Genomic DNA, 13,338 nt, shown 5'->3' with positions numbered 1-13,338 from the left:
CCCCCCCCCCCGGTTGCCCCTTCAAGGAGGCGTACTTCTACCATACAAGGTTAGCTCCTCCCATCCAGTCTTAACAACAACCAGTTGTTTTCGCAGGCTCTTATCCCTTTTACCTATAGGGCTTATGGTTACGAGACTGCACCCTAAGTGGGGTTTTCTTCGGGCCGAGTGCAGTATAAGCCAAGACTTTTCAAGAATGGCAAGGTACGCTTCAAACGTCCCTGGCACTCTTGACTCAACCGTGTACCTAGGCCCCTTGATCAGATCTGCACTCCTTGGGAGAGTCCTTATTACCTTAGTCGCCCAACCCAAGTCATATGCTTAAGATGAGAATCCAAGATGCCTCTCCCGGATGGGCTTTATTGACCCCAAGTCTCCATGACTCAGGTTCCGGTGGCGGTGTATCCTTTCCCTGAGCCATGCAACAGGTACCCCCTAATATGACGTACTTTAGGTCTTACATTTGCCTCTTGCGAAATTTTATTCGCAAACTAGGGTGTACGCCATAAAGGTTCGCCCCTTTCTTTTATGTCATTGTTCTGTGATTATCTCTGCGAAAATTTCGCACATCATGATCTTGTTTTGATATGAATAATCTTGCAACTATTCTTTCAGAATCCGTAACTTCTCAAAGATTCTTACGGATAACATCTTTTTAAGTACAACCTGTTCCATGGTCTGTCAAGTCTATGACCAACATCTCTACCTTCTGGATCCATTAATCTATAAGCTCTTGTTCCAACTATTTCCTTAATGATGTAAGGTCCATCCCATTTTTTCGCTAATTTTCCACCATTTTCTCGCTGATATATTGGTGTCTCTCGCAGAACTAAATCTCCTGGTTGGAATTCGCGTACTTTGACACGTTTATTATATTCTCGGGCTAATCTTTGTTGATAATTCTCCATATGTTGTAAAGATTTTTCTCTTCTTTCTTCTAATTCATCAAGTTTATTTAAGATCAAACCCGCACTAAGATTTTTCTCCCAAGCTTCTCTTTTTGTTGTCGGAATAACAACTTCTGTTGGTAACACCGCTTCAAATCCGTATGTTAAACAAAAAGGTGACATTCTAGTAGCTTCTCTTCTAGTTGTATTATAAGCCCATACTGCATTATGTACTTGTTCGCACCATGCTCTGATGTCCTTCCAATTTCTTCTTTAATATATCTGCAATTGTTTTGTTTGTTGCTTCTACCTGCCCATTAGCTTGTGGATACAAAGGAGTAGACTTTCCACATTTTATCTTGAATGCATTAAGTAGCATTTCTATATTCTGTCCTTCAAATTGTTTCCCATTATCAGATACCAATTGCGCAGGAATTCCAAATCTGCAAATGATATTTTCGAATATGAATGTAAAGATATCTTTGTCGCGAATATGCTGTACTGCTTTCACTTCTGTCCATTTTGTGAAATAATCTGTTGCGACTATTAAATATCTTCTTTGTCCAGAACCTGGTAAAAATGGCCCCACAATATCTAAGCCCCACTTTCCAAAAGGCCACACACTGGTTGAAGATGATAACGATGCTCCAGGTGCATGTATTTTCTTTCCATGCCGCTGACAATCTTCGCAGCGCCTTGATATTTGTTTTGCATCTTCGTGCATGTACGACCAGTAATAGCCTTGCATTTTTGCTCTATGTGCCAAAGATCTTCCCCCGCTATGATTGCTAGCATCCCCACTATGTAACATTTTTAGCACTTTTTCTCCTTCCTCTCGTGTCAAACATCTGAGTGAAGGTCCGCTAAAGGATTTTCAGTATAGCAGCCCATCTCTTAATTCATAATTCGTTGCGCGGCTTTTTAACTTGTGTGTTTCTAATCTATTTCTTGGTGTTTCTCCTTTCTACAAATATGCATGAAGTTCCATTCTCCAGTCTGCGATATTGTTCGTTTGTTCTTCTTATTCATTGTCTATTATCATCACATCCACTTCTTTTGCTTCTTCTTCTTTATTGATTGATGGTGATAGAAGTGTTTGTATTTTTATGCATCTCGCAGTTGGATCTGTCATCATGCTTGAGATGAAAGCAAAAGCGTCTGCGAGTCTGTTATCCTTTCTTGAAACGTGCCTCCATTTTATTTTTGGGATTTTCGCTAACAATTCTTCAACGAGTTTCTTGTATTTCTTCAAGGATGGTTCATTTGTAGTATACTCTCCCTTTATTTGGCGAATAACTAGCTGTGAATCACTAGTGATCCTGGCATTTTCTAGTTTCATTTCTATTGCGAATTTTAAGGCATGTATTATAGCTTCATATTCCGTTTCATTATTAGTGGATGCGAATTCCAATCTGAATGAAAAAGCCATCTTTATTCCTTTTGGCGAAATTAAAACAATTCCAACTCCATTTACTTCTCCATTTGATGATCCATCTACCAATATCTCCCATCTATTTGGTTCTGTTAATAAATCTTTTGGATCTCCGTGTTCTTCTTCTATATCCATCATTTCTTCTACTGCTTCATCTTCTTCTAAAGGAAATTCTGCCAAGAAATCTGCAACAACTTGTGACTTTGGTGAAGACAAAATTTCATATTTAATATCAAAGTGGCCTACTTGTGCATTCATCTCTCCACTCTTCCTGATCTTTTAGAATTCTTCATCACTGATTCAATTGGTACTTTTGTTAATACCTTTATCTTATGCGCCTGAAAATATATGCGGAGCTTAAATGATGCATAAACTAATGCTAAGATTAACTTCTCAATCTTTGAGTAATTCTTCTCGGCAGTATTAAAAGTTTTGCTAATGTAATAAATGGGTTTCTCCACTCCTGCGTCTACTCGCAATAACACAACACTTAATGCATGCGACGTCGTCGCAAGATAGATCAATAATTCTTCTCCTGATTCTGTTTTTTGTAAAATAGTTGTATTCATAATATGTTCTTTGATCCCTTGAAAAGATTTTTCACATTCATCAGTCCATTTAAATTTCGCACCCTTCTTGAGTATATCGAAAAAATATTTGCATTTGTCTGATGATCGCGAAATGAATCTCCCCAGCGAAGCTAGAAGCCCATTCAACTTCTGTACATCTTTTATTGTTGCTGGTGTTGGCATGTCACAAACTCCTTGCACTTTTTCTGGATCAACCTGTATTCCTTCCTTTGATACAATGTAGCCTAAAATTTTTCCCGATGCAACTCTAATAGTACACTTCTCAGGATTCAATTTAATGTTATATTGCCGCATTTGTTCAAAAATCTCCCTCAGGTCTTGTACATGGTCTTTAACTTCTTTACTCTTTACTAACATGTCATCCACGTATACTTCTAATGTTTTGTATATCCATTTTGCGAACACTTTCTCTACCATTCTTTGGTATGTCGCTCCCGCATTTCGCAAACCAAATGGCATTTTCGTGTAACAATATAAACCTCTAGGGGCGAAGAAAGCAGTATGTTCTTGATCTTCTTCAGCGAGAGGGATTTGGTTATACCCTTTGTACCCATCTAAAGATGATACTTTATCATTTCCCGCTGCAGATTCCACCATTTGAGGAATATCTGGTAAAGGAAAACTATCTTTGGGGCAAGCTTTGTTTAAATCAGTGAAATCTATGCAAATCCTGATTCCTTTGTTTTTCTTTGGGACAATGACCATATTCGCTGTCCATTCTGGGTATTTAGCTTCTCTTATGATTCCCGCATCAAGCATTTTATGTAGTTCTTTTTCTATTTGGGAATGGTAAGTTTAAGCCTGTCAATATTTGTCCGATATCCGGTATCCGTTTCCGAGTATTCGAGATCCTATAGGATTTTATCCGTTTTATCGGATATCGGATATCAGATCGGATATTTTATCGGATATTTCTTCCTTAACATATCGGAAACGGATTAGACCCCATCCGAAATGTTAATATCCGATATCCGATAGTATAGGAACTTATTTGTAATTTATCCTAATTTGGAGTCTATTATCGGATATTGTCGGATAAATATCCCATAAGTGTCAATTATGAAAATGTTTTACAAGGGTTTTTAAACTTTTTTGTTATAACCGGATACTATCGGATATTTATCGGATATTCGACAGCTTAGCCTATCGGAATCGATATATGATTTTGATATCCTATATGATATTATCGGAAATCGAATATCCGGTAGTGCTTAACATGTCGGATATCGAATTTCTAAATATCCGGAGGATATTCTTCCATTGACAGGCCTAGGTAAGTTGTTGCAATTTTTCTTATTCTCTGTTTAAATGGTCTCACATTTTTGCTAATCCCCAACTTGTGGCATGCAATTGATGGATCTATTCCCGGTATCTCATCCATGCTTCCTGCGAAAACATCTTTATATTCTCGCAAAAGGTTAACAGTTCTTTCTTCTTCTTCCACATCCATTTTGGTTCCAATTCTCAATATTAGAGGTTCTTTTATAGTCCCGACGTTTATTTCTTTTGTTGGTTCTGCGGCAGTGTAACTGGGTTTAGGTTCTCCCATTTGTGTTGGTTCTTTTATTGTTTTCACAGGTCCTTCTCCTTCTTCCGAAATTTCGTTGGGTATTCCTTTGCCTTCTTTTGCCCTTATCATATATACTCTAAATCTTCTTCTTTCTTTGCTTCCTTTTCCAAATTTCTGCGAAATTGTTTCTTTTTTGCTTGTCCTTCATAATGCTTTACTTCAATTTGATGACATAATTTCGAATTGTCAACATCTCCTCTGATTTCACCTATTCCATTTGGTGTGGGGAATTTAATACATTGATGCAACATTGATACTACAACTTTTATCGCATGTATCCACGGTCTTCCTAATAACATATTATATGGCGATTCCATATCCACCACGCACAGTGTTACGTGTGTTTCGATCTCTCCAAGTGGAATTCGTACCACTATTTCTCCTTTAGGTTTTGTTGTGGATTTTCCAAAGCCGTGAATAAAATATGTTGAACTGGAAATTTCTTCATCTTTAAATCCCATTCCCCGGAATGCATGATAAAATATTATATCCACTGAACTTCCTGTATCGATTAAAGTTCTGTTCAATATCCATTCTCCCGTGGATTTTGTCGTTGTCTCCTTCTCTTTTCGCGTAATAGGCACTGTAATAACCAATGGAGATGTGTGGTTCAAATTTTCTTTTGGTATTTCTGCCGCCATGAATGTAATTTTTTGCTTTTCCCAATATTTCAAGGGTGATGTCTTTTCTACCGCCATAACTTTCCTTCCTTCAAAATTTCCTTTATGTATTATTCCTTTGATGTTTTCATGTAATTCATTAACCATCGTTTTTGTTATCATATTACACTCCAATCTTTTGTCATCTTCATTAATTCTAATCATCTTTCTTTTAACTGGTTCACTGATTTATTTAATCACTTTCTTGATTTGAACATTCTCAACAACAATTTTCAACTTTCGATCTTCAATTCCCTGTTTCTAGCGCCATTATGTAGTTGCAGGAAATCCTACACTACATCCCTCATATGATTTCATTATTACTCAACTCATTTTTAGGTTTACACTCTTAATTTTATTGATCAATCTTTGAATATTCTTACAAGAAAAGATAAAGGAATCAAGAATGACCTCTGCTCTAGACTTTCTCTCTCCTATTTACTTGTTTCTTACTTAAAAAAGATCTCTCCCCTTCCTTTACTACTGAACGACTATTTGTAGGGTAATACATAGTGGATGACAGCTAATCTGTCCTTTATTTTCGAATATGACTTGCGACATTCTCGCAACCTTACAAATTTTAATCTCGCAAACTCTTTAATTTTCGCAGGACCATCACATCTTTCTCAATATTTTAGCTGACGTCGTTTATTATATCATTTCTGAAATTGTTCTGCGACGCTGTTGTGTTGTTGATAATTTCGCTAAGATATTATTGTTGCGAGATTCTGATCCTACAGTGGCTCAAATAAGTGGAAATTTCTGGCGATGCCTTCGTGAGTGCTATCTTCGGAGCAAGGGTGAGACTACGATGACATGCTATAAGCCCGAAACTTAGTAGAAGAATTGGTATACTGCTAAGAACTTCAACGCCTATTCCGGGGATTACGTTAATAGTAGGAACCAAAAAAGGTGGAGTGTTGGGCTTCGTCAAATAGCCGCTCCTCGTGGTGAGATCCGCCTTTTGAGTGAAGTAAGTGATCCCAAACTGCGATATGTTCCTGGTACTGAATCTTCTAAGAAACCGAAGCTTTTCCCTCTCAAGGAGCGTCTTCGTCGTGATCACGACCATGAGTGGCATGCTACCCCTCTTTAAGTTATCAGTCCCTGGGCCCATGGATGGATTCCCGGTGAACATGGGTGGAAGCCTACCGCTCTTAGAAAGCCGCGTGTCGATCCTCCAACCCGCTATGGTGATTATTATCTTTGGGCTTTGAATTTTGCTGGCATGAAGTTCAATTATTGGGTTGAGGTATGTTTTATTTCGAATTTGATTGTTGTGTTTTTCCTTTTATGTTATGCGGTGTCTTATTCATATGTTCTTGACGTGTTAGGATGATGGTGACGAAGAAAGTTCCGAAGTTGTTCTTCCTTCGAAGGGTAAAGCTACTGTCAAGGTATGATTTGATTATAATATGTTGTATGTATGTTGCCCCTGGAATCAGAGATTGACAAGTATTTATTGTAGGCTTCGAAGAAACAGAAGATCAGTCCCGTTGAATCTTCTACCATGGAATTTGAAGGGACAGAGATCCCTAGGTGTCCAGTCCGGTAATTAAAGAAGAGGAACTGGACGATGAGGAAGAAGAAGAAGAAGAAACTCTTGAGGAGCGGACTGAGACCACCCCCGATCCTAATACCGATACCGAAGAAGAAACCAATCTCGGAGGGCAAGGTGTTAACCATATGGCCGATCCTGAACACACACTGTCTCCTCATCGAGAGGCCAACGATCTTGGTTTACGATCATCAGATGGTCATTTGATTCCTTAAACAACGAGTGCTCCAAACGAAGAAGTTCCAGCTTCAAATACTGAGTTTCTTTTGGTAAGATATATTCTGTTGGTGGCCATCCTGATCTGGGGACCCTGATGGGTATATCCCAGGACTTCAGCTGTTGTCCCCTAATGATAATTGAGAAGTGGAGGCCGAAGAAGAGAATGAACATGTGAATGAAGGAGAGGATAGATCTGAAGGAGAAGATGTTGATCTTCGGGCTGAACGTGAGAACAAAGGGAAAGAACTGTTGCGGGCCAATCTTCAGAACAATTTATTCAGTCAGTGCTGCAGAGTGACAAGGATCAAACCTTCGAATGGTTAAAGAAAAATAGGCTTATGAATGTTCCTTGCGTTGCTCCGGTTGTTCAAGGTGAGAGGATTCTGATGCCTTTACCCGCCATCATATGGAGTTATCATCATTCAAAAAAGTAAACGAAGAATGGCAGCGTGTAGTTGGTACTTCTCATCCTGCTGATTTTCAAGTGTCGTCTCCTTCAACTATTGCTGGGATGATGGCTATTGCTGATGGGCATGCTTATGGATTTCCTCAGCGCCGTATCCTTGAGGTGAAGTCTTCGTAAGAAGTCAAATTATTGTTAATCTCGTATGTATTCTTAGTTGTTGCTTCTAATGCATACTGCTTCGTGTAGCTGGCCACTAGAGAGCATTGCAACCATGTCCTTTACCAATTTTTCCGGTCTAAGGAACTTATGTTGGAGGAAAAAATTCGTCAGCGTGATGATGAACTTTATTCTGATCAGTTGGCTGCAGTTGAGAAGGACAAAGAGATATTATTGCTGAAAAAGCAATTAAAGTAAAAGCATCAGTCGAATCAGGCCGAAGAATCTCTTTGCTAAGAGGTGATTACTCTTTGTCAAGAACTCGAGAAGGCTCGTGTTGATGCTTCTTTGGTGGGTGTTTCGAACAGAGGTTTCCCTTTTCCTCTCCCTCATATGTTTGTTTGTTTTAGTGTTCTTTCTGAGTTAGCCTCCCAAGTATTCAACAGGTGGTGCCGAACAATTAGTATGGCTTCGGAATGATAGGACTCGAAAAGATCCTTGAAAAGACGAGGGCACCCAAATATACCACAATCTTAAACTTTTCCACCTATAAGTCCTCCTATCGAAAGTGATTATCTATGGACTGAGTCGAGACAATACAACGAATCGGTTCACACTTCGTGTGATCGTCTATGGATACGAAATCGAGACAATACAACAACAGGGTAACTTGTGTGATTGACTATGGATACAAGATCGAGAAAATACAACAATCACAGTGTGATTACTTGATAATAGGTTCGGACTTAACCAAACTTTATAGGATCACTATCAAGTAATACGGAGTTAACGTTTGTGTAATTTACTTTAAATTATAATACCAACAATTATAATTGCGGAAAACAAAAGTAAATGACACAACAAGATTTTGTTAACGAGAAAACCGCAAATGCAAAAAAAACACGGGACCTAGTCCAGAATTGAATACTCTCAGAATTAAGCAGTTATATAAAATCAAACCAACTTCGTATAGTTGAGACCAAGCAACTAAACTTATAGTTCACCTAGTTTCTTCAGAATCCATGCGCTTCCGACATTCAATAAGTGCACGCACTGGAACAATTCCTTTGGTTCGTATTCTAAACAGTAAAGAAACAACAAATCTGTTCGGCAACAACTCTAATCAATCTCAGTGATATGAGTTATACAAAGGCTCTTCTGTTGAATCCAATAAACTCCTTTGTCGGGTTTAGATCTATCTATCCAACAACTACCAAAGTAGCAGAGTTTAGATTTTTCAATCAAATATAGGATCTACCAAGATACTATATAGTGATGCTGATCTACGTAACTAATCAATCAAATCTATCAAGGATAAACCGATTCTAGTTGGATCCCAGCCGATTAAGTTTTGTGCACACCAAGATTATGAAACCAATAAGAAATCTTCTTTGTCTTCAATTCTTCTTAAATCTTCAATAAACACCTACACACCACAACTTGAATCTCTTGTGATCAATCACACACAGAACAGAGTCTTTTAACAATGGATTATCACAAGACGTCTTTAGATCTACAAACAGTTCTAAAGATCCCGTCGACACTTCGATCTAGTTTGAGTGAATCTTATATCAGAAGAGAAGATTCTCAATAATAAACAAACTAGGTGCAATCAAAGTTCAACAACTGTTAGTCACTCAAATCAAATCGAAAACTAATAATATTGCAATTATCTATTTTCCCACCAACGGTACTCTTAGAGCTTCTTGATCCCACAAAAGTCTTTAATCGAGCGGTCGTAAGATATTTCGCCTAATTAGGGTACTTTCTTCTCCGAATAGAAGGATCCACTAGTAACAACACAACGAGGTAGTTTTGCTGGCTCTTAGGATAGTTTGCTCGAAATGAAAACTTGGGTATTTATAGACCAAGGAAGTTTGGACACCAAGGAATTTCTAAAATCAAATACTCTTAAGATATGAAATAAATTCCCAAATCGGTTTTCATAATTCCCAGAAATGCTCCAAAATTAACCGAAATCCTACTAGAAAATCTCCAATTAGTAAATGCAGATTATCAATTTTTATTTTCCAGGGATATGCATTTTAATTGTTGGTAATTAAAAGCATATAAAATTAACAACCTTAATTAAAAGGATCTCAACTTATTTCGGTCCAGGATCTCCTTGAGTTATTTAGGAATATCTTTGAACAATAAAAGATAAGAGTTACCGAACATGTTCAAAGGATGTCGACATCTTATTTCTTTGTAAATCATTTTTCATATTTACAATCTTGGAACCGATTATACCACACTTCCAAACAAGTTTAGAATTGGTTCATCTGATTTCCAAGAACTATGTGATTGTTCAAATATCAATACACTAATCATGGGTTTACGGTTCTACCAAACACAAGGATCGGTTCTACCTTAATATGGTTACTGGGACCGGTTACATCAGTTACCAGGATCGGTTACGTCAATTACTAGGACCGGTTACCATATTCTCATGGTATTACTTGTGATCGGTCACACCAGTTACCAGGATCGGTTACACCAATTACCAGGACCGGTTACACCAATTACAAGTATCGATTACATACTCTTTTATGATCGATCACACCAATTACTAGGGTCGGTCACACTAATTCTAGGATCGGTCACACCAATTACAAATATAGATCATACCATCTTAGGTGATTACTTAGGATCGGTTTCACTAATAAAAGTCATACCAATACATAAGTCAGGCACTACGAATAGTTTTACCAAGATACATAATAAATTATGATCGGTTGTACCAACCACACATATTGGTAACCCAAAGATATGCAATGAATAACAATACCAATAAGTCTAGCGATTTCCCTTTCAATTCACAAAACAAGTTTATGAATGTACTTCCTTTAAACGAATGTAAACATTGTTTCCTAGGACGAAATCTTCACCCATACCCATACACATAATCACAATAACATTCATACGATTATGTCGATGTCTTATATACGAAGTTCAAAAGATAAACGTTATACTTCGTATTGTAATTCCTTAACACTATGTCTACTAGAGTATAATCATTCACAGCTTCGCAGTTATGTTTTCAATGTAGCACGACTTGAAAGATACGTTAGGAATGAAACAGTTCAAGTCACAAAATTACTAACCTCAAGAGGAAGGATGATGTCGTTGATGTAGCTTGTTACTTCTTCACATTCTCCAAGTCTTCGAGTAATACTTGTATGTGTCATAATCCTAATCTTTCTAGTTTAACCTATACGAAGTTGACTATAGTACATAATCAAGCGACTCTTTAATTGAGTTTTGATTCACTAAAATCTGACAACCAAACTTGACATACCAACGCTTGGTGGGTTCAACCGAGCTATGCTCTAACAATCTCCCCCTTTGACAATTTTGGTGACAAAACTCTTATAATCATATGGATAAACAAATTACAAAAATTCATTATACATACGCTTGATTCCAAGTTTCAACAACACAATAACCTGCATATATTCAATCCATAAATGCCGATGTTGTAATTTAAATAACAAAGCTAATACTCCCCCTAAAGGTAAGATATGTAGATTTTCAATCCGCACAACTTTATTATTTCCCATTTGTAGTCCAAATTACTACAATCATCATATGATATGTTTCTCCCCCTTAGTCAATGCTTTAGTCTTTCGTTAGATATAACGTTTAAGCACAATTGTCATTTCCTTAGTGATTGCAAATCACTTGTTTACTCCATATATTTCTCCCCCTTTTTGTCACTAAATGACAAAGGTCCGAGCAAATACCAAAACCGAAAGGATCTTACAAATCTGAAAGAATTGTACAACCTATAAAAGTTAAGCACGAAGGTTTCACATACCACTTTAGATAACCAATATAAAAACCGAAAATACAAGTAATTTGGTTTTAATATGTTATCAAGGAAATAATTTCCCGAAGCAATTTTCCCTAATAGTTAAACAAACTGACTAAGAAACTTAGTTCCCTTTCTAAACCGATTGTACAAATACAATCGCTTATTTCAATAAGATCATAATGAAATTTATTTTTCTCATCAGTCTCTAATTATTCAGACAATAAATTAGACCTTACACTTTAGACAAGACAAATACTAGGTTAGTTAACTAATATTTCTTGTCAAGGTATTCGATTAGAGTTGAATAACTGAATCCTTTACTTTTGATAAGTCTAACTAAGATCATAATTAACTTAGTTTCTCTTATCCGGAATCGAATCGGACTAAACAAATGATCCCGTATTTTGTTAAGCCATAAACAACAGATACAAACCAAATAAATTGACTTGCACAATTATTTCTCTTAACCAGAAGCAATTGGAATAAACATAGACATTAAAGTACCGCAACCGCACTGAAATTTCGTTAAGTCTAAAACAATTGATACCAACAATAAAGAAAGATATCAAACCATTTTTCTTAACCGGAAACAATTGAATCACACACACATACATCCATACACACATAATGGAATAAACATCAATTGTACCGAATTTTGTTAAGCACAAGGAAAATATATGCAATAAAATCAGGCCTTTCTTAAACAGGAAAACGATTAGCTAACAGATTCGTCACCTCAAATTCCACATCCTCTTCTCCCCAGAAAGATATATCATTAAGCGCAAGTTCAAGTTAGAACTCTCCCCCATTGTGTTGTCATCCTCTCGCAATAACAAAAGAACAACAAAAAAATCAACCTTTACCAGAGAAAGGTTGAATCGGTTTTAACTAATGCGTGCCAATAGCAAAAGTTGAAAACGCGAAACACATATGCTGTTATGTTAACCACAAATCGATTCAACATATTGTGACTTTTTCACATATAAGTTTCAATCAGAACACCTTATGATCCTTTGATAAAGCCTACCAACATGGGATAGAATTTAATCCCGCTAAATAAAAAAGCCACACAAACCATAAGGGTTCATCATCATATGAGATTGAATATTAAGGTTAAGAAAACCGAAATCAAACATCCCATAAACATAGCAATAATATAAAGCATTCAAGCACAGGCTATGTAATCGAAAAACTATCACAAGAAAAATTACAAAATAATAATTTTATTCATAAATAATAGATAGTTTTATTCAGCAATAGACCTTACACAATAATTGAAAGAAATAAAAAACTGATGTCTATTTTGTTGCAAATCAGAACCCGTCATGATCTTGCGATCTCATTCGCTTGATAGGAATAATTCTCTGTCCATGAAGAGATCCTTGATTGAAGAATAATTCCTCAATCTTGTGGAAGTTGGGTTCTTATTCGTTTACTTTTTTGGAGAGCAAATCTTGTTGCATGAGAAGCTGAGCTTGAACAAGTAAAGATTTTTCAAGAATACGTTTCAACATTAATACCTCCAACTTAGTTTCAGCACAAGTTCGTGCCATCTTGTGAAACTCCTTTTCGTAAACGATCATACAGGGTGAGTGATTCACATTGATGCACAAGGTGGTTCCGTTTCCATTGAAATTATGTAGTCCAAACGGATCACATGTCATCTTTTCAGCACATCTTTCTGAAACCCTTGCAGAAAGTTTTGCATGATAATCTGTATTATACATAATTCTTTGTTCCAGAGGAATAAAAGAATTTTTCTTAAAGATTACCGAATTTTTATGTACCGATAGTTTCCAAAAACTTGGTCATCGATTATGGAAATCAAATATTCTCCTTTAATATGAAAAAACCGAAATTTTAACATTATTAGGGTTTTAAGAAAGTGCCTTTCTGTGAATATTTCCATAGATCTTTCAAGTTTTTTGTATTATTCAGCAATATACACTGAACTCATCAAACAATTATTGGAGCACTTCATGAGACAGTGTATTCATCCGAGATACTAAGTATCTGGTTGAAACAGATTATTCTCTTCACCCCTAGT

General features: G+C 36.7%; 1 protein-coding gene across 1 annotated transcript; it reads left to right on the top strand.

The window, feature by feature from the left end:
• Positions 1–6,366: 6,366 nt before the first annotated feature.
• On the top strand, positions 6,367–7,239 carry LOC113279174 (mitotic apparatus protein p62-like). Its single transcript, XM_026527877.1, has 4 exons — positions 6,367–6,390; positions 6,473–6,535; positions 6,678–6,894; positions 7,061–7,239. Exons 1-4 carry the CDS (start codon positions 6,367–6,369, stop codon positions 7,237–7,239), a joined length of 483 nt encoding a protein of 160 aa, XP_026383662.1.
• The last annotated feature ends 6,099 nt before the right edge of the window (positions 7,240–13,338 follow it).

This window comes from Papaver somniferum, chromosome 5 (assembly GCF_003573695.1).
Source record: "Papaver somniferum cultivar HN1 chromosome 5, ASM357369v1, whole genome shotgun sequence".
Taxonomy (NCBI): Eukaryota; Viridiplantae; Streptophyta; class Magnoliopsida; order Ranunculales; family Papaveraceae; genus Papaver; species Papaver somniferum.
The sequence above is the reverse complement of the archived record's forward strand: the minus strand, read 5'-3'. Positions and strand labels throughout refer to the sequence as shown.

Excerpts from the sequence above, each read along its gene's own strand:
- LOC113279174 (XM_026527877.1), top strand. The coding sequence starts at position 6,367 with ATGAAGTTCAATTATTGGGTTGAG. Across the intron at positions 6,391-6,472 it reads AGTTCAATTATTGGGTTGAG|GATGATGGTGACGAAGAAAG; the intron begins GTATGTTTTATT and ends TTGACGTGTTAG. Across the intron at positions 6,895-7,060 it reads TGGTTTACGATCATCAGATG|TGGAGGCCGAAGAAGAGAAT; the intron begins GTCATTTGATTC and ends ATAATTGAGAAG.